A 25920-nucleotide genomic window follows, 5' to 3' on the forward strand; every position below is an offset into this window, starting at 1 on the left:
TTGTCTCATTCAAATGTCGGGGGCATGGCCGGTGACCCCATTTATCAGACTTGGGACTCCTGCCTGGAGTTTCTGGCCTGTGCTTATACTCTATTTCCTGTCTAGACCTCCTTTGAGTCCCAGGGTGCTGCTATCCTCCTCTGGGAACTCTCCTATGAGCTTACTTTCCTTCACAGGTTGAGCTACCTCTCTCTCCTTGGTGCTTTTCCCCTGTCCCAGGCAGAGAATCCTAAATATGCGGGGACCGGGCCCTGGCTTCCTTGTCATCTGCCTCCAGTTTCCAGCTAAGGGGAATCAGACCCAGGCATGTTAACTCACATGTATGTACAATCCAAGCCTTGGGAGACTGAGGCAAAAAGATTGCCAAGAGTTGGAGGCCAGTCTACATAATGAGACCCTGTCTTGGGGGAAAAAATTAAAAGGAGTTTGTGCTCTGAGAAGCTGGGCTTTCAGAAAAGCTCTGGTGACCACTGACAGAAAGTGGGATTGGTCTGGGCTGGACATGGAGCAGTGGCGGCTGTGTGTGGGGGGTAAGGCCCCTTCCTGTGACCCCAGGACAGGGTGGTCCCTGGGTGGTCTCATGCCTCTGGACCATTTTCTGCTTTTTTGGGCACGTTCTCTGCAGTAGCTACCGGAACTCCTGTCTATACTAAAACTCTTCTCTGGGGACTTGGGGAGCTGGGGGCCCAAGGGACCTGGCTAGAGTCTCAGAATCACAGAGGTTACAGCTTCAGATCTTTCACAGTGAGGGGAACAGGTGTTGAGCAAAAATAAAAACCTGTTCACATAGCAAAGCCCCTCAATGCCAGAGCCTGGCCCTGAACCCAAGCTGTGCGCCCTTGGTGAGGGGGTTCACCCACCACAACAAGTTCAAAGCTGATACTGGACGGACAGGCTGGTTGCAGCAGACGGAAGTTGGGGCCCTATCAGCCAGTCTTGTTGGAGTAGGCCTGGTGAGCTTAATTCCCGCATGGATCGGCTTGGGTTTGTTTTAAAAGCTCACTCAAATCCAAACCAACCCTGATGGTTCTCCTGGATACCATAACTATGGGCTGAGCTGTGGGGTTTTCTTCACATTGCCCAATCATGTGGTGAAAAGCAAGTGACTTAGCTCCCCTGAGCCTCGGTTGTTTTTGTCTTGAAAAGAGGGCAAATGTGAGGGCACTATGGAAATGCTCGCTTTCATCTAAGAACTTACATCCATGAGGTCCAATCAGGTAGGAACTGTTACTGTCCCTGTTTTATGGATGAGGGTGCTTGGCCAAATCCATGTCTAGTATGTAATAGGGTAGGAGGACACTTTGGCTTCCAGACTCCCTTCTACACTTGGTCTCACTGGCTCATCTACTCTTGCCCCTGACGCAGGAAGGTGGTGTAGCCTCAGGCAGTGATGCTGTGGTGCCTCTCCTTGGTGTTCCCAGAGGGCCCATGCAAACATTCCACACTCAAGAATTCCCAAAGATGGTCTCCCATTGCTTTTAAGGTCATCTCCCCATTCCAACCCTGACTTGAGACTCTGTCGGTTTCCTCTGTGGGATAGGAACAGCAATGGGGTGGGGGTGGGAGTGGGGTTCATTCCCCGCAGGTCTGGAGGCTGCAGAAGCCACCACCCCCACCCCCGCCAAACCCGCCCCCCTGTGGTGAGGTTTCTAGCTCCCTCGCACAGCTCTCCTCACCCCTCAGGGCTTAGCTGGCCTGGGTGGCGGCCTTGGCTGAGGGTTTGATTTACCACAGAAAATGAAAACACCACCCCACAAGGCACTCTGTCTTCCTGGTGCCCATGAGACCTCCATCTAGAATAAACTTGCCCTTTCTTCTGTCATGTTTCCTCTCCAATTCACATTATCATCAATGTACCTCTTGACACAGTCATCCCAGGCTGGCTCGGGGCTGGTTCCCTCTCCAGTCCCTTCACAGCAGCCGCAGGCACCCTTATTCTAATCCTAATTGACCATGGTCTGCCTTCCTGCTGCCAGCCCTGCCAGCTCTGCTGCCCTGCCCCCCACAAGCCTTGAGGACCACATGGGATGGGGTGCTAAAGATGGCACTGTTGGTCCTCATTCTGACTTCAGCCAGGTCAGCAAAGGTTCCTGAGGGGCCTGCACAAGGCTGTGTCTGAGTGGGAAACCTAAGCTTTGGTGGGTATGTGTCTTCAGAGGTTCACCCGGGCCTGAGGAAATGCAGGTTAGGTCACCATATTACTGACATTCCTCACCCCAAATCAGAAAAATTATCAGATTGGGTCTTGGGTCTTTTTTTTTTTTTCCTTTGAGACAGGGTTTCTCTGTATAGCCTTGGCTGTCCTGGACTCTCTTTGTAGACCAGACTGGCCTCGAACTTACAGAGATCTGCTTGCTTCTGTCTCCTGAGTGCTGGGATTAAAGGCGTGCACCACCATGCCTGGCTCAGACTGGGTCTTTCTAGACCAAACATGTGGGATTTGTTTGGCCAAACCACTGAGAAGTCTGCGGCAGAGCCCATAGGATGGGAGCAGGCCCGAACTATTTGCAAGGCTATGGTCAGGTGGGCCACAAGTCTTCACCAACATGCAAGTGGGACCCTTATGGATTCAGGACCCTTGTCTCAAGAGCTTCATGTTTAGTGCCCACATAAGAGGCTACCATGGTAACCATCCCCATTTTATCCCTGAACCAACACAGGTATAGGCTGGAGGAAGGGCTGGAGGACTCCATTCACTCAGAACAGGTGTCAAAGGCCTCCCTCCATGTCTGAATAGTGGCCGGGGACATCTTCCCATGCTGCCAAGCACCTAGGAAGAGCGGCATCATGGCCTAAGTGGTGGGTGCCAGCTGCCAGCACAGGGGATTCTCTCAGCTGAGCAGCCCTGAGGGCCACTGGGTGTGTTTCTCGCTCTGTGTCCCATGCCCATCTACTGAGCCACCTGGAGATTCTTGGAAGCCCTGATGTCCTTTACTAAATAAGTTCCTGCTTAAATTAGGTAAACTGTACTCTGTTGTTTAAGATTACCAGTCATTAACCCGGTTTTCAAAACCATCCTGCTGCCCTCGCCACATGTAAGGCTTGAGTGCAGAGGGCTCTCACCTGTTCCTCCAGAGGCACAAGGTCCCCTCCCAGCTGTGGCTGTTCAGACTGACTTAGTTACAGAGCTTGAGAGAACCCCATGACATACCACCTGAAGACCCAGACTCTGGAGTCAAGGTGACAGCTTGTCTGACACTTGCCCGTGTGTGACCTGGGGAGGACAAGTCTGCCCTTCTAAGCCTCACTTCTCTGCAGCTCTGAGATACTACAATGGATCCTGTAGGGCTTAGGACAGGATAAAATGGTCCATGCAAAGCGTTTGCCCCGTGCCTAGTACAGTTAGTAAATGCTCACTCAGATCACCAGTTTTGATCCTGTTTCCTCCTCCCTACCTTTCCCTGGTCCCCCTGAATGCCCTCAGCACCTAGCACAGGTATTCCTACTTGAGGCTCCCTCACCGCCAGCCAGTGAGATCACAGAACAAAGCCTGACATTATGGGCTGTGAACTGGATGGTTCTCACACTTGAGTGGAAAAGCCTCAGGTCCCCAGTGGACATGCCACTGCCCTCATCAGTTCCAAAATTCTCCACCTGGCAAAGTCCCTCATACACACATTTTCCACAACCACCCCAACTCTTACACTGCCACCTCTGGGCAGTTTCATCCCCACTGCAGCACCCCTTAATCCCCAGAAGTGAGTGTCACCGCTAATTTCTGGGATGGTCTGTGAAAAGCACATATGTCGACCAACTCCTCTTGGCAAGGCTTTGTGCCACCCATGGGCTGGATTTCTGCCCTTCTTGGCTGCCTAGGCCATGAAGTCATGTGTAGAAGCTATGGGTCAGTGTGCCTCAAAAGGAGGCATTCCCACAGGTCCGAGATCTTCTTTGAGACACATTCCTTGTGGGTCACCCTGCAGTACTGGGACCAGAGCTTAGTTGGAGGGAGATTTTCAGGAGGGACTCCTGGGCTTGGGCCTCAAACCTGTGGCCCCTCTGCTACACCCATAGGAAAACATGGCTGCTCTCATGTCTTCCTGCCTGAGATGGACAGCTAGGCTAACTCAGAGTCCATGCAAGGGGAGACAGCAGCCAAGATGTTTGCTCAATGCTTAGAATGGTTTTTAACCAATCAAAAGAAAAGGCACCAACCCACAGGCTTAAGGCCTCTGGGAAACCAGAGCTAATGAGCATTTCAGAGTCTTCTGTAAGACTGGCTGGGACTCTCCCTCACACAGAGACATGGAACACCAGCTGGCAGTATTCCTTATTTCTCCACAGTTGCCCACGCCACACCAGACTGCTTGGGGGCAGCCCAGCATCCCAAGAGCATATCCCACGCGTGCAGCTCCAGTGGTAGTGAGAGCTGCGTGATCCATACCACATGTCTGTCTCAATCAAACCAGATTGGGGAAGGAATCAAGGACTAGCGTCTGGCAACGTGAATGTGTGGACATCAGGTTGCTGCTCTTCTGACAAAGTATATGATTCTCGGTCCTAAAATAATTAAGGATTTGAGGGATTAGCGGGCTCTCGCTGAAGGAGGCTTTGTTAGTGTGGACAGATAGGCCAGAGACATCTCAAGGGCTCCCCCACGCCCCTTTCACTGCTCTAGAAACATCCTTGGCTGACTGTAGGGGTGAGGCCAGTATTGTAACCTGCAAGCTGATTGGCTGGTTCTCCATGCTACAGTGGTGACATCTGCATCCAGGGCCCCTGTTTCAAGTTACTTCAGCTTTGGTGGGCTTCATGCAGGTAACTTAGGACATCAAAACAAAGGACTCTTCCTGAACCTTGGGAGGCAGTTAGATATGCTGTGTGTGTGTGTGTGTGTGTGTGTGTGTGTGTGTGTGTGTGTGTGTGTGATGACATTCACATATTCACAGACCTGGCTGGCTCCAGCCATGGACATTCAAGCAATCTGAGCCTTGGATGGAGGTTAGGCACCAGCTGATCCCTACACAGCATGCCTTGGCAAGCCACAGGGCAGCTGGTTCCTAATGGAATTGGCACCAATGATGCCCATAGCAGACATCATTAATCAATCAGTGGGCTTCAGAGCCCTTAGTAAGACAGTTTTCCTGGCAGCCAGCACCAATCAATGCAAGTTTGTATTTCCAGTGCCTCTTATTTAGGGAATTTTCACTATATTTCATGTTTCCTAAGGAATATGAGTTACTTGCGGGCAAGACCTTCTTTTCTCCCCGCCCCTCCCCCGCCACCCCATTCTGGACCCCATGAGCTGCAGGGACATTAGCTGCATTAAGACCATCATAACAAGTCCTGTATCCCACACGCATGGGCAAAGATGGCCAGATCTCAAGAGAGACCGTGGCCCAATAAGGAGGCCAAGTAGGACAGCCAAGGACCCACAGACTCCAAAGGTCAGTACTCACCAAGCAGCCCTGGGTTGGGGAACCTCCAGGAATCATTGTAGGAGGAATACTGAGGGTGGCTGTAGGGACTCCCAGAAAACTCACTCCCTGCAGGGGGCGGGCAGAGAGAGAAGCAGAAGACAAACATTAAACCAGGTTCAGAGAAGGCTGTGGGTCCAAGCTAGTTTAAATACTGTACGTTGGTGGCACCTGTCTCCTCCATGACCCTCCGGTTCTTTTCCTAACCAATAGCAGCATATCGGGGTTGTACACAGTGAGCTGCCTATCTCACCCCAAAGCACTTTGTATCAACAGGAATGGATGCCACAGAGCTATCATGTGCAGGAGTTGCAGGGTCCGGAGCGGGGGCTCTCATTTGGCGCACCTGCCTAAGTCCAACCCTAGCCTGCTGTGGCTGGCACCGGCTGAGGTTCCTAAGAGATTCTGGGGGGTGGGGGAGCCATTCCCTGTGACCTCAGCTCTAGTGTGGACCCTCTGTGCTGTGAATTCAGAGTGACTGTGCCAAGAGCAGCAGGCTGGAAAGGGACACGAGACCCAGGGCTACCCATGTGTCTGGAGAACAGGGACAGCACCCTGCTGATGTGAAGGAACAGGCTAAATACTTGTGAAACAAAGGAGGAAGTAGGCTGGAGTCTTCTAGGCAGGCATGCCATGGGTGCACTTAGGCAGGCACCTAAGGCAGGCACACGGAAGGTGTGCATGGGAGGTTAAGGGGGAGGGTAATGGGGAGGGTAAGGGGGAGGGCAAGGGGGAGGGCAAGGGGGGGTGAAGGTAAGAGGCCCAGAGGACAATTCACTCAGATGCACAGACTGAAGAGCTGATCACTCCACCTCCCCTCGGCTGTTCCCTGGGTTTGCAGTAGCCCCAAGGGAGTCTTTCCTGCCAGCTAAGCCAGCTTCAAATCCTGTCTCCACATGCTTGTACTAGCAGACGCTGCCCATTTCTTTTTCCCTTCTCTCTACTGCCGGGCCCCAGAGGGCAGACTGGGTTCTCGATCCTCCACATTGAGTGTCTAGCAGAGGCTTTGGAGCAGGGCATGCATGGAAAGCCAGTGGAGCACTGAACGGGTTTCTTAAGCCCCCAGGTAAGGCTCTGCCCTGCTGGAAATGACAGGAGTTACACGGTCCTGAGAGTCCTGAGAGAACTACCTGTGGCCAAGCATGACTCCATGATCCCCCTGAAGGGAATGTACAAAGGCTAAAGGGCAAGAGGCTTTGGGAGAGACCAGTCTTCCTCCCACCTCACAGGCAAGCATAGGCAGAATATGTACAAGCATGTTCCTGCATGTGCGCACACGTGCGCGCATGCGTACACACACACACACACACACACACACACACACTGCTGCTCAGGCCTCTCTGGGGGCCACTCCCAGCCTGACAGGCTGAGCCTTCCAATTCTCTGTTTTTTATGCCTCAGTGGTCAGGGTGTCAGGTTCCGGCTTACAGAGGGAGGGAATGGTGACAGTGCTGGGCTGCACAGCCCAGCCTCAGCATATCCATCAGTGCTAGCTATGGCCTCCTCCCACCTCCCTGTTTCTTCTTCTCCTCTTTGCGAAGTGAGGGGGGGCGCGAGGGGGGAGTAACGTGGAGGTTGAGCAACCTGGAGTAGGGCGACAGCACTCTCGCCAAGGCTCTCAGAGGCACATTCTGATGATTGCCGTGCCTAGCCTATCTCTGATTAGCCCCATTGTTCCTACTACCAGGCCACCGCTTTCAGGAAGCCTCTCTCAGCTCCCCCTGAGATCTGGGCACACCTCAGGGCCACTCAGCTAGAGTGAGTTGGCACAGATCCCTGGAGGCCTGCGAGTGCTCAGAAGCAACTTCCAAACCCTCTAGATTCTAGGGACTAGAAGGGGAGCCTAAGTGATCACCGCTTGGCTCTTCCACCTGCGTGGTGTCCAGAAGGCGCCCTTTGCAGCCCCTCTTGTGGCACACAGAGTCTCCTGTGTCTTCTTCTCCCATCTCAATGGTCTTGCCTTGGGTGGAGTGCCCCCCACCCCGCAGGTCTGTTGGTCATTGGTATCCCCATGCCACAGAGTCCCCGAGGCTCTCTCCTAGCCCCTGCCTGGGATGCTACCCCTGGCCAGCTCCTCCTCCTGTCCTGCCACGGATGATTCCGCAGAGCTTATCCCTTTCCAGCCCGCCTTGTTCAGCATGCTCATCTTGTTGATTATCTGTCTATTCTACAAGGCTGAAAACTCCTTGGGGGACAGAGTTTTGTCTGTTTCTGTCTCGATCCCAATCTTCAGCACCAGGCTCGGCATCCATCTAGTATGCACGGATGACTAATTGGTGAGTGAGTGCGTGAGTGAGTGCGTGAGTGAGTGAGTGAGTGTGTGAGCGAGCAAGCGAGCGAGTGAGTGAGTGAGTGAACGTCCTGGGTCAGCCAGGGACCATTACTGAACGGACCTCTAGCTTGGATAACAGTCACCACTACGTCCATTATGAGCTCCCACTGCCAGGGATATGCTGTGGCATCTGCTCTGGGCTGAGATTTTAAAGCAGTCTCTAATTCATGTCCACTACAACATCCTGTGTGCAGGAGGAAACAAACCTACCAGAACCCCACGTGGTGCGTTCAGAGTCATGGTGAGGTGGCCACCTGAGTCCTCATCCTATGGCATGCCCTGTTAGAATAGTGCACTCTTAGTATGGGGATCTTGGCCATCTCAGGGACATGAGGCTGACCTAGAGGCTGTCCAGTGGCACCTGATTATCTGCAGTGCTATACAGTAAGCTAGCGTTGTGTATGGTGTGGAGAAGCCAGGATTTCATTGCCAAGGAGGCTATCTGCAGAGCTGGTCCTGGGTGGGGAACAGCACACTGACCAAGTATATGCCACAGTCCTCGATCAGTTTGGTACACGGGCAAGGATATGGGGCCAGGCTTCGTGGGTTCAAATCCTGAGCCTGCCTCTTCGAAGTTCTGGAACTCGCGATGGGTTGTTCTACTCCTCTGTGCCTCGGTTTCCTTTTTTTGTCAAGTTGGGGCAATCACAAAGCTCATGTGGTACTTGTAGAGTGTTCAGAGAAGGGTCCACACATGTCTGCCATCGTGACTGCTAATCTATCAGTCACCAAGTCCTCCTCAGCATCCAGAGTCAAACTGAACCTCCCAGCTTCCTCGTGATGCTAACAAGATTAATAAGCCTGCATTTCAGTTGTTAAGTGTCCTCATTCAGGCCAGTACATGACGCCAAGGCCAAGTTCCGGTCTCCTGGCCCTGGACTCGCTTGTCTTTAAGACATTGTTTTCCTATCATGGGCCTATTTCCTCACCTGTCAAAGGACAGAGCCGACCAAATGCCGTAGCCCAGTGGTTCGCAACCTTCCTAAAGCTGTGGCCCTTTAATACAGCTCCCCATGTTGTGGTGACCCCCAATCATAAAATTATTTGGTTGCTACTTCATTACTGTAAGTTTTAATCATAATGTAAATATCTGATATGTGACTCCTGTGAGGTTGCAAGCCACAGGTTGAGAGCCATCTAACATCTTCTCTGGGGTAGGCCTGGGCCTTTAATCTCCTCAACACCATTATCATACTGATGGGTAGGTACCTTATTTTTTGCTGGAACCTCACAAAAGAAGCTTCGAAAAGCAAGGTGTGTTTAAGTTAGAGTCCTGGACCACCTCCTGGGTCCACTGAAGAGACAGTGCTCCCAGCCTTAAGGATGAGACAGTGCTCCCAGCCTTAAGGATAGCTAGAACGCAATGCAAGGACCAGAGGGAAGCAGGGACTCTGGGCCAAGCTGAAAGCTGGGGATGGAGGTTGGGACCAGTCAGTGTGTGACCTGTGATGCTGAGGCCTCTGAGAAGACCCAGCAGAAGCAGCTGCAGAGCAGGGTATGTAATGGTCAGGATGGAAGGGTTTTCATTAGTTGGCACTAGGACTGGTAGAGGCTGCAGGTAGAGGGAAGGGGTGAGGCCAGGGAGAGCTTACTGTTGGCTGCTGCCATCCACAGGTACAGGAAACCAAAGTGCTTGGTTCTAGCTTTTTTTTTTTTTTTTTAAGACAGCGTTTCTCTGTGTAGCCTTGGCTGTCCTGGAATCACTTTGTAGACCAGGCTGGCCTCGATCTTACAATGATCCACCTGCCTCTGCCTCCCAAATGCTAGGATTAGTGGCCATGGTTCTAGCTTTTTGGGGGACTTCCAGAGATGAAGCCAACAGGCCCAAGATAAAAAGTCACACAATAAAACCCCTTCCCTTGTGAGTTTGCCCAGCAAAAAAGACTCTACTCCGCAATGGGGCTCCTTGCCTCTCTCTACTGATTTGTACTCGGGCACCTCTCAAAACTGTAAACCATTTGGATCATAGCTTCTATTTCTTATTAACAAGAAACATTCTGTAAGACGCCAGTGAGGGCAGGGGTGGCCAGTTTGTGTCCAGATAGCTGTGCCTCAGTAGGCAGTAAAACCTTTGTCCAAGAGGCACAGAGCACACTGGTTCTCCTTCAGGGCAGGTCTGGGTGCTGCCTAGAATTGAACAAATGGAAACACCTAAAAACTCTCCAACTGCAAGCCAGTGTGATAGTCTTCCTTATTCTGGTCAGTGGAGTGGTCCCAAGGAGGGAAACTGTGTGGACGAAGGCCTGTAGGTAGCATACGAGCTGGGTCCCACATAGTGCCATGGGAGCTCAAGGGAGAACTCAGGCAGCAGTACCTGAGGTCCGCTGATGGCTGACAGCTGGCTCAACCATCAGCACTTTCTCCTCAAAGGCTGTGTGGCCTTAGACAAGTGACAGAACTGCTCTTAGCAGTCTCCTCGTCTTCAATATGGACTAAAGAAATCATTGTTTACAGTTTGAATGTTCCCCCACAAAAAGTTAAGTTGATGTACATTCGTCTTCGTTAAGAAGCATTAAGAACCAGGTAGCAGTGGTGCCACACACCTCTAATCCCAGCACTTGTGAAGCAGAGGCAGGTGGATCTCTGAGTTTGAGGCTAGCCTGGTCTACAGAGTGAGTTCCAGGATAGCCAGGGCTACACAGAGAAACCCTGTCTTGAAAAATGGGGGGTGGGGTGGGAGAGGGAGAAGAGGGTGGAAGCTTGATCAGACTATTATGTTTGGAGGTGGGGCTTTGGGAAAGTAACTAAAGGTACCAGAGGCCATGGGGGAGGGGCATTAACACAACAAGCAAAGAGACCTGAACTGTGTTCTGTGGTCCTGTGAGGTCCTGAGCCCCTTCTGGACTCAGCAGGGTCCTCACTAGCAAGAAGAGCTGCACCAGAGGCGGCTGTGTGACTGAACTTCCCCAGTCTGCAGAGCTGTGAGCGGAGTCAAGCCTCGCTCTCTATACACAGCACAGGCTATGGCATTCGGTTATAGCAGCAGAAAATGGACGAAGGTGAGCAAGCCCACACCACAGGGCGGGAGAGAAGCCCACACCACAGTGCAGCGCTCCTGGGGGGGCAAAGCCAGAAACTGGAGAAGGTGGAGAGAAAGGGACATGGAAAAGAGCCCCCCCCCCAGCAAACGGGGACCCAGCTCTCAGAGGATTTCACAGCTTTCACTGAATTCTCAGGTACTCAAAGGAAAGATCTGGGTGAAGGGAGGGGCTGTGCATAAGAAAATGGAAGGACCTGAACGGAGGGACTTGAAGACACATGTGCTGCTCACATGGAATGTGTGATGTGTGTGTCGGTGAACACTTGGGGAGTGGGAATCCCAGCTTCGGTTTTAAGGTGTCTTGTAAGAAATGAAACTCATCCCCGTCCATCTCCCATGCATTCATAGAGCGTATCATTCACTGCTGTAGCTTGCATATGGATGTCCCCTCCAAAATTCACGGAGAGATTTGAATGTTGTGTGACTATTTTGAGCGTGGCCTTTAGGAGGGGCTGATGTCATTAAGAGGAAGTCCGGTTCCCAGGAGAATAAGCTGTAGAAAATAAACCCAAGGCTACACAGAGAAATCCTGTCTCGAAAAACAAAACAAAACAAAACAAACAAGCAAAAATAAAGTAAACCCAACTGTCTTGCTTGTCTCTCACATGTGCTTGTACTCTTGAACTTGCCCACACATTATCTCTTCTGGCTAGATGCCACTGCTGCACCCACCCTTACGCTCTGTATCCTCCAGAACAGTGAGTCAGGATGAACATCTCTGCCTTACCAATTACCCATCTGTTACAGCAACAGAAAACATACTAAGACAACATCCCAAGATTGGGGTTGGTGTTTTCCCCAGACATGAATGTTAGAAGAGAAGCCTGGGTGCCAGTCTGTGTGGCCAGTGGACTTATGATGAAGGCATGTGGCCAAAGGTCAGTGTAGATCATAGAGTCACAGGCCAGTGTGAGAAAGAAGCCTGGAAACATTGGAAAACCACGAAGGAGAACACCATAGTTTTCTGTGAGGTGGCAAGCTAGGGTGTGTGTGATTCCATCTTGCTTTTAGTTGTGCTGCTAAGGGAGAGCAGCCAGAAAGGAATGGTTTGGCCCAAGAGACACCACCTGTGCAAAGGCAGGGAGGAGTGGTCAGCGGTGACCCAGGGTGGGACTCAACAGGTCACAGAGCAGAAAGCTTGAATACCTCCAGACAACCCTGGACCATGTCCTGGGCAGGCTCCAGCATGCTCTTGCCTGGAGCTGCCTACTATGGAGAAGAAGGTAGAAAAATAGCCTTTAGTGGGCTGAAAAGATAGCTCAGTCCGTCTTCCAGAGGACCAGAGTTCAGTTCCTGGCACCTACGTCTGGCAGCTCACAACTGCCTTTAACTCCAGCTCCTGTGGAGTCAGAGCCCTCTTCTAGCCTCTGAGGGTACCACACACAGGCGGCATGTGCAGCTATACAGACATACGCATAAATTAAAACTAAACAGTGCTTATTGTCCTGGAACTCACTCTATAGACCAGGCTGGCCTTGAACTCACAGAGCTCTGCCTGCCTCTGCCTCCTGAGTGCTGGGGTTAAAGGCATGTGCCACCACTGCCAAATTTCTTTCCTTTTTTCTTTTAAAAAAATTTTGAGCAAAGTGTGGTGATGCACACCTTTAATTCCAGCACCGAGGAGGCAGAAGCAGGCAGATCTCTGTGAGTTCGAGGCCAGCCTGGTCTGTACAGTGAGTTCCAGGACAGCCAGGGCTACACAGAGAAACTGCCTCGAAAAACAAAACAAAACAACAACAACAAAACCAAACCACACCTAAAACAACAACAAACCAGTCTCCAAAATTGAAGGTGACCTGTGACATGGTCCCAGGCTGCAGACCAGAGTGTGTCACTAGCAGGCTGTGAGGCCGTGGGCATAAGGAACCTTCCTTGAGGCTCAGTTTCTTCCTCTCTAACTAGGAGGGAAAGGAGTTCTCAACTTCTGAGCTTGTGGCGAAGGTCAAGTGACATCATAAACAACCTTTGCAGACATGAGTTTGAGGGGGTGGGGATGGATTTCAGCCTTCTGTTCATGACTGGTGGAGAAAACACTAGACGGGAGCGGGGCTCCCGCGGCAGGCCCACTTCCCTAGCACAGCAGTCTGTAGAGCTTCAGAGGACACCACTCTGGCCATCATCTTCTCCATCACCAGCTGTCTCAGGCTTGCCTGTCAGCATCTCTCCATCCCTCTAGCCCATCATTACCTTATCATTTTTGCATTTTTAAGCAAGTGGCCAACATCAGTACACTTTCTCTTGAGTACACTAGCGTGCACATCATGAGATAGAGCTCATAACTGGTTTCACGAACACATTTTTCTATTTGGACACAAAGTTTACCTGTAGCGAAGCCAGTAAATATAAGTGTACCAATGCTTTCATTTGACGAAGACACGACACCATGTGCCCAAACTCATGTCTGGCCAGTTCTGGAGTGTCAGCATCACCCTACAGAGAATGTTGAGAACCCAGCCCTGCGCATAGAACATCACATGCTCCCACATTAGCACTGACCAGGGCTCAGATCACCAAAGGAGGCTCCTGGTGGCTATCAGCAGCCCCTGTGAGGTCATTCAGTAGACTAAGTTGGGGGGAGGGCTCTTCCTTTCAAAGCTGAAGTTGGGGCCTGTCAGCCCAGGCACCGAGGAGGCTGAGAAACAAGAGCACTGCAAGCACAGGGTCTGTGTCACTGGGAGAGCAGGACTCAAAACAGAAAGTAAGGACAGGGCTGGGGTGGAAGGGCTAGGAGTGTTTGCCTGGCATGTGCAGCGCTAGATTTGATTCTGGTACTGCCAAGCAAGCAAACAACAGCAGCAACTCCAACAACAAAAACTCAAGAACAACTGGAACAAAACAAACATTTAAGGTAGATGTGGGGTTCCCTCAGACGTCACAAATACAGACGCATCAAATACAAAAGACCCGCCAGTGAAACTCTCACTACACTTAAGTATAGAGGGGACTGGGTTAAAGCGTTCTTGATGCAGCTACCTGGGAAACCTGAGGCTCCAACCTCATAGGTGTCGTCTGCATTTTCTCCTCCGCTCAAAACCCAGAGATGGCAAGAAAGTCAAAGTTTCCTAAAACTCTAGAAGTGACAGGCAAACAGGCTCCGCATAGCTCTTAATTAACCCAAAACGACACCTGCCAGATGACAGGGATTTGCGAGCTGGCTGGGGGCCGACCTGTCTACAGATGGTGAGCTCCACCTCTGCTCCAGACCTTGGCCGCTGCAATTAACATATGGAAAGTCTTTCAAAGTGACTTCACAGACAACTTCTGTTTCTGAAGGAGTCAAACTGGGCTGGGAGGGAAAAATCTTTGTGGAGGAAGAGGTGGCGGAGAAGAGATCTGAAAGGGAACCTCCCAGTGGTCTTGTAGAGCCACATGACAGGTGGTGGATCCGGGCATCAGCAGGCACTTGAGCTGTTGCTGTGCCGAAGGAACTGTCTGTGACCACAGTGACCTAAGTGAGGACATGGCACAGACATGGCCAGCCTATGTATTTTATGTTATTTAATATACATATTACACATAGGCATGACGTCAACACACATGCACACACCTGTCTGAGTACACAGCAATATAAACAGTATACTCAGGTAAGTATGTTTGCATGTGTGTATATTTCACAGGGTTCTGCCAAAGTCTCTGACTGACCAAATGAACAACTTTTTTTTTTTTGACTGAGCCTCAGTGTTCTCATCCGTGAAGGCGGCAACTGACCTCCAGGAGGCTTCTCTTTTCCATCTTCCTTGCATCCAGCCTCCAGTCTGGCCTCTCACAGGCCAAGAGATGCTTGCTCTCCCTCTCCACAGGAAGATCTTCCTGGGCTCCCAATAGGGAGGCAAAAACCTGAGCTCAGGGAAGGTCAGCCTGTCAACCCAGACAGCCCTGCATGGTGCGCATCGATCCACTGCTGGGAAAAACCTCTTCCCTTCCCAGCTCTGGCTTTCCTTCAGAAATGCCGAGGGAAGAGAAAAACCAAGAGAGAGGGTGGCTGTGAGGAGGGAATGCAGAATGTGGCTTTCTTCTGTGGCTGGATGCCCATGGCAGGCCTGGAGGGCTGAGGAGATGGGGCAGTCTAAGGCTGGCCTGAGCGCTGATTCTGCTATTGGCCAGCCTTCCTGACCCTGCTTTGTGCTCTGCATCTTATGTCTACACCTAAAAAAAGTGCAGATTCTTCAGGGATACATCACTGCATTATGGCACCTCCACCCTCAGCCACAGCACACCCAGTGATGGTCCATCAGGTGCAAGAATGGAGCCTTGCGCTGCACAGTCCTATTGACATTGCCCTGGATTGAGGCGTGACTCTATTAAAGCCATAAATGTGCGTTAGCCATAGACCAAACAATGCAGGTCTGTTGCCTTGTTCCCCAAAGGCCGATTTCTCTCTTTCTTTGACATGCTTGTCCCCATAGGCATTTCCGTTTGAGATCATTGGCTATGCTGCCGTAGCTCATTTTGAACACTTCTGGTCAGTGTTAATCTGCTTTCCTGTTGTGGTCTCATTCCAAAATTGTGATCCTTTATGCTCCAATGTAAGCAAACAGTGGGAAAGACAATACACATGCTTTCCTTCTACTCCCCATGGTGACAATTTTTTAAATGGGTTTTTATGGGTATGTATGTGGGGTAAGGGAGCCGGGAGTCCCACAATGCCTCAGCAGGATGTGTCCACAGGCTTCCGGTTTATGTGGATGGACTCTCAAGTTGGCCCAGGTAGGCTAGTCAAGGCCCTTCAGGGTCTGCTTACGAAGGACCTTCTCTGTCCCTTGCCACATGTTATTTCCCATGCACCTCCATCTGAATGTGCCATTTTCCACAGCCCAGGCTCTGACTTCCTCTTCCTCCTTATGTCCGATCCCTAACTCATCAAGATCCAGGTCAGATGCCGTCTCCTCCAGGAAGCCCTTCTGGACACTCCTCCCTATTGAGAGAACTCTGCCTCTGTCTCCCAAGTCCCCAGGCCTGGGTCCATCACTGTCTTCCCTGCCCCTGAGTCTGCTGACTCAAGCAACCAACAGACCTTTGCAGCCCTAACACAGGGCCCTGCCCATATCATCAGTACTGTCTGCCACTAAATGTGGCCTGCAGTGGTCACAGAATACTTCCAGGAGGCCCCTCCCATGCCCTGGCTTTATCCTTTCAGGCCCCAGCTCCCACCTCTTAGATGGAATGACACCGAGGTGTGACCTGTCACTCAAAGGCCTGAAAGAACTAACTCGAAAAGGAGACACATTTAGTTTGGCTCAGAGTTTTAAGGTTTCAAAAGCATTGGTTTGGAGTTTGAGGCAGCAGATCACGGCGGAAGACATGGCAGAGTGAGGCTGCTTACCTCACATCCAGGAAGTGAAAAAGAGAAAGAGGGGACACCTGTGCCTAGAGTCCCCCCAGTGACTTAAAGAACTCCCATAGGCCCTACCTCCTAAAGGTTTTACCACCTGCCAATAACACCAGACTGAGGACTAAGCATTTGATACATGGCCTTGGGGATCCTTTCTGATCTAAACTATAGTGATTCCTGGGAAAACCCACCAGCATATTCGTGAAGGTCATACATGGTCCACATGGACTTATCTGTGCTCGCTGTGAGGACATGCTCAGGGCAGATTAGGAGTTGGAAAGAATGGTTAAAATGATTCTTCTGACCCTTAAAGTCCCAAGACTCCTCTTACACCTCAGACATGAACTTAGGAAGACACACCTTGCATCTCAGATTCAGGGGCTGCATCTTTTATTGTCAGGCCTACAGATTGATGACGGGCTTAATTTCTGCAGACCCATTCCATTCAGCAGCCATCATGGCCTTTCTCCTAGGGGTCAATATCCTCGGGAGAAGGAGTTCCAGTCCCAGCCCCATGAGAACTTCTACATCAAAGGTGCACGGATGTCAGCGGAGAGCACGGAAGCAGTGTGGAAGCCGAAAGGCAGGAAGGAGTGGCTGTTGTCTGGGCCTCAGGAGGAACTGGAATGTACTTCACCATTCACGGCTTCCAAAACCCACCCCTGTGCACCTGCCAGCCCAGGCCACGTTCTGAACCATCAGAGAGCATGGACAGAGAGCCCCATCTCCTCCAGTCAAGAGGCCAGCTCAGCAGGATGGTGGATGCCTCCCCTTAAAGGCCCATGTGTTAAAGGCTCTGCACTCAGGGCGGTACTCATCCTGAGAGGGGCTCTGGGTCATTCAGGGGTGGGCTAGTGGGAGGCCTTTAGCTCTCTGTAGGTGGGTGGCTGGTCCCTCCTTCTGCTCCTTTCTTCATGATGTGACTATGCAACATGTGTGCCATCCTTGCCACAGGCCCACACCAGGGAGCCTGTCTGATTTGGAAGCCAAATCTCTATAACTAGTGAACTTGAACAAGCCCCTCTTTTCTAAATGGCTCACAGCCATTTGCTTATTTTCCGTAGGGAATTCTGGGTGGGGTGTACACATGACAAACAGTGGGCTGCACCTTTGCTCTTCTCTCAACATCATATACTACAGCAGCTGCTGGCACTGGACCCTGCCTGGCAGAGCTGGGAACAGGGGTGGCTCCGAGCTGCAGCATGGGTGTAGAGCTGATGGAAAGGCAGGTCTAGTTTTCTGCACAGTCTCGGAGCACAGCTGCTGCCTCTCTGAGCTAATAGTTGGGAGGCTGCCACCAGACCTGGCTGAAGCCCACTGGCACGGACTTGCACGGCCTTGGAAAAGTCACTGTCACTCGGAACCTGAAGGGCTCACCTGTAGTGTTGCTATTCCTGCACTCATGGGGCCAAACAATATTGACACACTTGAAGGTCCTTTGTGAATTAAAAAGTGTGACACAAATGTGAGAGGCTATTCGATATTAAACTCAGTGCTTTGTATGATTGATTGAAAAATGAACGTGTTGGGGATTTAAAAAAATTCTTTGTGTTTAAAACTGTATTTTAGATGTTTAACACAAAACACTTCTGACTGAGCAAAGAATGGAAAATGAGTGTCTGTGGAGCCACACATGAAACATCGATGCCATCCTCCCTCCCTCCAAGGCTCCGCGACCGTCTCAGAAGAGGGGGCAGAAAGACAGTGAGAGCCAGAGGTCAAGGAGGGCGGGACCACGGCACCCATGAAGTCATGGTGGCTATGGCTGCCTGCACCAGACCTGCACAAGATTAAGCCAGTCAGTGGTCTAGCATAAAGTGGGGAGAAGCTTAGGAGCCCCCACCCCTACTAGGGAACTGTAGATAGCTGATGGCTTCTGGGAGAAAGAGAGATGGTTTTCCTTCAGGGTGTGGCCCCTGGTGTGTCTAACTTGCACGTGGAATAAACGAATTGGACTTGGCGGGTTATTAAAAACAAAAAGAAGACATGAAGGGTGGGTCTGGGAGGGAAGGGATAAATAGGATAAAAAACTCTGTATATGAGTACGGAATTTTCAAAGAATTAGCAAAATATAATACTAAAATCTATTTCAGGTGTTTTTCCTCACGTTTCAACAAGTGTCTAAAATCCTTGATTGTAAGGAGAGCTTCCAACTAGGAAGTGGGGCTCCTGATGATGTGGCTTCCTCAGTTTGTCCCTTTCAGATGGCCTTAGCTTCAGGTTCCCACAGTGGGCAACAAACAGTAAGGTAGCAGCAGGGTGAGACTGGGGTCTGGGCTTCCTGCCCTGGAGTAGTTCCTGGACCCAGACTCTTTGCTTGCTGAGTGATGACTCCAATTCCAAGCCCTTCAGTGTGTTCACGCCACCCCCTCACCCTGCTCCAATTTGTTGGTTTGTTGAAAACAAACCATTTCCTCCAGGCTAACTGTAAAGTCCTTGTCCCTGGTCCCTATCACCAGCTCCCAGTCTCAAAAAATTGTCCCAGTCTACTTCAAGTTAAAGACCCTCCAGTGGGGGCTGGAGAGATGGCTCAGAGGTTAAGAGCACTGTCTGTTCTTCCAAAGGTCCTGAGTTCAATTCCCAGCAACCACATGGTGGCTCATAACCATCTATAATGGGATCTGGTGTCCTCTTCTGAAGTGCAGGCACATATATGGGCAGAATACTACACAAATAATAAATATTTTAAAAAAATAAAGACCCTCCAATGTCCCAGCTCATTCTCAGGGGCTGGAGGGATTCCTTTCAGCCTGGTGCCAGCCCAGTTCCAGCCCAAAGCAAATGTACCTTATTGTGGCCTTGACCTGGCCTGTCCCTCTGCTGGTGAGGGTGGCTTTCCCCGAGGTTTGAGCATCCTAGGCTGACTAATGAGATGGAGGTGAAGGTGTCACACCTTGCTGGGAAGTCACAGCGCTAGTCCCGACCTGCACTGCCTGCCATCAAATTTTAATGCTGCTGCTGACATATTTATGGAATGCCTCCCCAAGTGTTTGCGAGGAGACAAGACAAGATTTACCTCTGCAATTACTACTGCAATGTGCGGTTTCCCCGTGGGCTGGGAACTCCGAAACCCAGAGCCCCACCGAGGAACACACTCGATTTTGCACGCCTTTCCTGCCCCCAGCACGCAGGGGTAGGACTAGGAGGTAGAGATGAATCAGATATGGTTCCTGCCCACGGAGAGCCCACAGTCTGCGGGAGGGGGATGTACACACATAAATTACCTTCTTCTGAGGTGGCTGGGGACCATCATGCTGAGACAGGTACTAGAGACAAGCTAGGGCTGGCGGCGGGGGGCGGGGGGAAGGCGGGGGGATGTTGGGGGAGCAGTCTAAAGGAGGCTTATTTCCTCCCTCAGAGTCAGGATTAAAAAAGAAGCCAGAGATCAGAGCCCTTCAGATCCCCTCGGCTGCTGTGGTCTCCTGGTTCCTTCCTTGTAAGAAGGGGCTCCCCAGGACTCCCCATCCATTCCTTGCTGGAGTCCCTCCTCTTTTACAGGGCCACATCCCAGCACAATCTTTTAGGGGTTTCCTTTCTCAAAGGGAGTGGTACCCACGCTTCTTGCTGCTTACCCTTCCTCTGTGTGAACAATTCCATTCTCAGAATGTGATACCCAGACTCTCTGCATAGAGCTGCCCCAGGGCAGGAGCAACATTCAGTGAGACAGGACAGGGGCAGAGGTGGGGTTTGGGGAGGGGGAGCCGGGGATAAGACATGGGAAGCTGGTGGAGGCAGCTAGACACAGGCTGCACAGTCAACCACAGAGCTCTGAAACTTCCGACTACAGTACACACCGTAGACTGGGTTATCTGAGGTCTTTAATCTCAGCACTCAGGAGGCAGAGGCAGGTGGTTCTCTCCGAGTTCGAGGCCAGCCAGAGCTACATAATAAAACACTGTCTCAAAACAACAACAGCCAAGCAAAAGTAAAACAACAACAACCCAACAGTCTAGCTTATTTGAACCTGAGTAGAGCCTGGATTGAGTTTGAGAACTAGTGAGTGAGAACTGGTTCTTAGAGGGGCAAGGCTGGCCTCCGGCAGAGAGCAATTAGAGACACACATACATTCCTGTATTAGCAAGCTGCACAGTTGGCCACCTTCTGCTCAGGAGGTGTCGCTTTGACTATGTACAGTGGAGTTGGAGGTACGCTGGTCCTCACTGTAGAGTTACCCAGAATCCTCTGGGACCTAAGCATCTAGGCCTTGGAAGTGGGCTCTTCAGAGGCCAATTGCTAAGAGGGCCTACAGGCTGACCACCAAGGTGGGCTTGCTGTGTAGGAAGCCTCTAGTCAGACTTCGGGGCCACTGTTCTCCAGGGTGTTTGGTGAGGTGCAGGCACAGTGAAGGCATCTGGATTTGCACCAGCCCTGGCTAGAACATACGCGGGCACCTAGCACGGTGCTGTCTCTACCCTAACCTCATCAAACCAAAGCCCTTCCCCAGCATGTGCCTCAGTTTTCCCAGGAACACGGTGAAAAGGCCCACCTTGAAGTTGGCTGTTTCAATGGAAACGTTTCTTCCTTTAAATACTTTTGTTGTTTTTTGTTGGTGGTGGTGGTAGTGGTGGTTTTTGTTTTTGTTTACTTTCGAGACAGGGTTTCTCTGTGTAGCCTTGGCTATCCTAGACTCACTTTGTAGACCAGGCTGGCCTCGAACTCACAGCCATCCACCTGCCTCTGCCTCCCGAGTGCTGGGATTAAAGGCATGCACCACCACGCCTGGCTCCTTTAAATACTTTTAAGAGCATTGATTATGTATGTGTATGTGCGTATGTATGTATGTATGTGTGCATGTATGTGTGTATGTGCGTGTGTATGTGTGCATGTATGTGTGTATGTGCATGTGTATGTGTGCATGTATGTGTGTATGTGCGTGTGTATGTGTGCATGTATGTGTGTATGTGTATGTGTATGCATGTGCGTATGTCTGTATGTGCGTATGTGCGTATGTATGTATGTATGTGCGTATGTGCGTATGTGCGTGTGTATGTATGTATGTGCGTATGTGCGTATGTGCATATGTATGTATGTATGTGTGCATGTATGTGTGTATGTGCGTGTGTATGTATGTATGCATGTGTGTATATATGTATGTGCGTATGTATGTATGTATGTGCGCATGTATGTATGTATGTGCGCATGTATGTATGTATGTGCGTATGTATATATGTATGTGCGCATGTATGTATGTGCGCATGTATGTATGTGCGCATGTATGTATGTATGCATGTGCGTATGTATGTATGTATGTATGTATGTATGTATGTGCGTATGTATGCATGCAAGCATTTGTGCACGTGTTGAAGTCGGAGGACAACTTCTGGGAGATGATTTTCTCCTTCTGCCATGTGGGTTCCAGGGGTTAAATTCAAGCCATCAGACTTGGCAGCAGGGCCTTGACCCTCTGAGGCATTTTGCTTGGTTGAGACCTTTCCTGTCTATCTTTCTTTCTTTCTTTCTTTCTTTCTTTCTTTCTTTCTTTCTAACCTTTTCTTTCTTAAATGCTACTGACATTTTCCTCTGTGTCCTCTGTGACCACCCTGTGACTTGCCCGAGGCAGTTTTGTGGGTGGAAAGCCAAGGAGGGAAAAGGGAAAGGAGAGATCTTTTGGTGGCCAAGAGGAGAAGAATAAAGATGTGTCCTAGGGGAGAAAAAGCAAAGCAGGTGGAGAAGCCCCCCCCGAAAAGTGCTGGGGAAACATGATAGATGCCCGCCTGGAGACCTCGAAGCCCACTCACTCCCAATGACACACTTCTGCCAACAAAGACACACACCCTAATCCTTTCAAATAGTACCACTCCCCATGAGCCTATGGGGGCCATTTTCATTCAAACCACCACACCATGTCTTAATAAAATAAAATAAAATAAAATAAAATAAAATAAAATAAAATAAAAGTCTGGCAGAATAAGGTTGGCTGGGAGGAGACATGGGAAGCCACCACAAACAGTCCCTGGAAGACCGACCTTTTCATAAGGTAGAAACCTCTGGCTACTAGGGCCTTATGCCACAAGGCTGGGAAGAGTCAGGGTACGTGTCATACAAGCAGATGGTCACTGGCCAAATCTAAGACCAAGTGTGTGGTGCTGGGCTGCCGGCTAGTCCTGGCTGTGCAAAGCTATTCCTGCCATCTCATTGAGCCTATGACAGGAGCAGCGCAAGATGTGGCTTCAATGTTGTGGTAAGGATTCTGGCAGAGAATAGATGAAGATACTGAGTAAACCAAGGTGTGTGTGTGTGTGTGTGTGTGTGTGTGTGTGCATGCGTGTACGTGTGCATGTGTGTGCGCGTGTACGTGTGTGTTATCCCACCCCACACTAGTGTAGGGAGCAAGGCATCTCACTTGTCCACTAGGGGGAGCCCTGCAATCCTTTCTCCAACAGAAATTAGGTTGGTGAGCCTCTGACCCAACTCACGCAAGGAACTTCAGAAGTTTCCAGTGGCCCTCAGGGTAGAAACAGATACATCTCTGAGATGCTGTCATAGTTCTAGGGGTCCTGTGGTTGGTGTGATATGAGAGGTGGAATTATAGAGCCCAAGGTTTGACTACTTTCTTCCCATGACCCTCCAAACCCAAGCAGAATATGTGGGAAAAGAAAACTGTGAAGACAAAAATGCTCCCTAGGCACCAAAGGAGGCATACTGGTGGCCAAGCCCTATCTGCACGCCTCCTGGATAGATCTACAGGTTATTTAAGGTGGGCTAAATGTTCCACAAGCATGTGACTTGTGCCAGGCTCTATGCTGAGAATGGAGCCTTGTGATGCAGCCAGAGTTCGGGCTCGTGTCCTGCCTCCTGTCCCACGGAGAGCCAGGAGAGGCTTTGGGTTTCTTAGAGTCTCTCTATCCTCCTTATTTATCTAAAGGTTAGCCGGGCTCTGGTAAGGACCAGAGAGGTGGCTCAGTCATTAAGAGCACTGGCTGCTCTTCCAGAGGACCAGGTTCAGTGACCAGTACCCACAAGGCCCCTCACAACTGTTTGTAACTCCAGTTCCAGGGGACCTGACACATCTTCTAGCCTAGGGATGCCCGCGTTGCTTACTGGACAAGGATGGCCAGATGACAACTGTCAGGGTCCCTGGAGACTAAGATCTAGCCTGCTTTCCACTCACCAAACTCAGTCCTGACAAGAGGTTCTGTCTGCTCAGGAGAGGGAGTAGGGCCTCCCACCCGACCTCCAGATGGACAGTGAACGGCCAGGGGCTTAGGGGTAGGAGGAATTAGCACAGGGTCAGTGCATGGGTGGTTCAGTCAATTTCACTGCCTCTACAAAGCAAGGCCTTAACTCCCTGGCAAGGAGAACAAAAAGATGGCGCCACCACTGAGGAGATGTCAATGGCAAGGCGGGGTGGAAGCAGAGCTCTTCAGAACCTGATAATCCTGGAGTCCAGAGCTGAACTACCCTCCTGCAGGTGTGCAGATAGAGACAGACGGGAGCCCAAAGTCCCATGGGGTCCCTTGGAGCTCATCAGCTAGGACTGGACCCTGAGTCAGGGAACATCTCCCCATTCTCACACTGTCCCATATCCCCAAGCCAAGGCTGGTGGGCCTGAGCATGGACCAGCCTCTCCCCCCCACCCCCGCAGCCCACCCGCTAGCCTGCCTCCCTGGCAAGCATGGTGGCAGGCCCTGCTTGCTCCCTGGGGAGTCTGCCGCCAGGCCTGATGGCGCAAACGGAGGGAGGGAGGCCGCCAAGCTGTCAGTCTGGAGGTGCCCCTTAGAGCTCCTCCTGGCTGGAGCAAGGAGGGTGGGCCAGCTCTGGAGCTGGGCTGTCAGGGCCTTCACAGAGACGAGGGAGGCCGGAGAGGCCTGCCTGACAGCTCGCCCACCGAATTAGGACCATTTGCATGCTAATTTCCAGCGCTCCAACGGGCTGGCAGGCTGGCTGGGGTGTGTGGAGTGTACAGAGGCGCACACCTCCCAGCCCGCCCGCGAAGGAACAATGCTTGACTGAGCTAGCTGCGTTAACGAGCAAATTATGGTAATTTTGTTATTACAAATGCATAGAAATTTCCAAAGCAGGCAGCCATTCAGGGTACCTCCCTGCTCCTAAATATCAAACCCCTGTTTGTACACACCGGTTAGCCCGGCTTCGGGACTAAGATTTCCAGGGGCCAGGCTTCTCTGGGAGCCCTTCCAGGGAGGTCTGGCATGAATGGGACCAGAGCTGGTGACCAGTTAGGCATATATCCCTGTGGGCACGCAAGCCTCCAGCTGCTGTGTCCCTCAAACCTTGCCCTCTTTGTGTCCTCTTTGCCTCCTGGGCCTATCATGCCAGCAAAACCACCACCAAACACCATGTTCAAGTTGCCTTTCCTCCGTTCTGACACACAGACACTTCTCATGGAAGGTCTTAGAGCTTTAGTCACTTGGTCATGCCTGCGTCCGCACTGGGAGCTGATTCTCAGCAACACACAAGAGCCTGTGATTACCTGGTGAATGAATGAACGAATGAACGAGAATGTGCGTGAAGGAAGACAGCAGAGCCTACTCACAGATGAGGACCCCACCCGGCTGGCTGCCTCAGTGGCAGTGTCATGAAGCCAAGCCATTTCCGGTTTACTTGCCAACTGGCAGCCTTGCCTGGTGTTTGTGACTGTCCACTGTAGAAACAGCAACTTGCTCATGTTTCTAGTGACCATTTGGTTGGAAGTGTCTCTGGGATGCATCCAGAGAGGCACAGTTTTCCTCGGGCTCTCAGTTCCCAGCTGCAGTGGGGGAAGGGGCGTGGCCACTCCAAGAGCAGGGCTGGCCACCGAGGTCCTCACTAGGGCAGGGTGGCCATGTGTCCAGCATTACAAGGGATGTTGGTAGCCCTCCTATTCTCTGGGTGGGATTTCAGGCCAGCCTGATTGAGGTAGCTCAAACCCACCTTGGACGCTGGCAAAGAATAAAGCCCTCAGTGACAGGAAGGCTGCTGGGAGGGAGGTCTGCTTCTGGTGACCGGGGAATAGAGGACACAGTTAGTGCCTGGGAGGCAAAGGCCTAACCCAGGCTGGAGACTTAGTGACTTCGGGCCATGAGTTTGTGGTCTGTTTTCTCTCTGTCTGATTTTCTGGTTGGGTTACTGTTTCCAGAGGGTACTGGACCCAGAGAAAGAATACAACTATTGCATTTTGTTCAGCAACCTGACCCAGGGTGAAGAGCAGAGCCAAAGGGAGCAGGAACCCCACAATGCCTCAAGTTCCAGGCTCCACTCTGTTGGCTGGGGGAGGTCACTCTCTACCTCCACTGGGTCAGGAAGGGCTCTCAGCCCCACAGGAAGGGCTTTCAGAGCTCGCTAGGCCAGTGGGCCCTAGTAGGACCATAGTGGAGGACAAGTGGGAAGGGATGGGATTTCTCAACACTTGTTATGAGCTGTGGTGCCTGGGACCATCCTGGAAATGCCGTCTGTATGGGGAGGTGTGTCGGGGAGGGGGGACAAGATGCTTCAGGGAAGGACTGAGGTGATGGGGATGTGAAAACAGGCTGGCTGTTCCTTTAACCTGCCCTGTGCCTTGTCCTTGGCTTGGTATCACAGGCCTCTCTAGCCACAATGGAGGGTAAGTTGCTGTGGATGGCGTGAAGGCCTCTTTGGCACCTGAGATGTGTGTTAGAATGGAGCCCACCTACACTTCCCAAGCCAGGCCCGCCTCAGCCACCAGGAATTCTTCTCCAACAGGGAGAACTGGCCGCCAGGGGCAGGGGCCCTAGCTGCAGCCTCTCTTGAGACAGTGCCCATGCGGCTGCCTCTCCCAAACTGACCTGTCCTAGACCCTCATAAAAGAGCCTGGGAGGTAGAGACTTGCTATGTGGCTGGC

The 25920-nt window shown here is 51.4% G+C and overlaps 1 protein-coding gene across 1 annotated transcript in view; it reads right to left on the reverse strand.

The window, feature by feature from the left end:
* Positions 1 to 5388: 5388 nt before the first annotated feature.
* Pax5 (paired box 5) overlaps positions 5389 to 25920 on the reverse strand; it is a 176207-nt gene continuing 155675 nt past the window's right edge. The window contains exon 9 of the mRNA XM_051165094.1: positions 5389 to 5486. Coding sequence (XP_051021051.1) covers positions 5389 to 5486 — 98 coding nt within the window. The remainder of the gene's footprint in view (positions 5487 to 25920) is intronic.

The sequence above is a fragment of the Acomys russatus genome, chromosome 2 (assembly GCF_903995435.1).
Source record: "Acomys russatus chromosome 2, mAcoRus1.1, whole genome shotgun sequence".
NCBI lineage: Eukaryota > Metazoa > Chordata > Mammalia > Rodentia > Muridae > Acomys > Acomys russatus.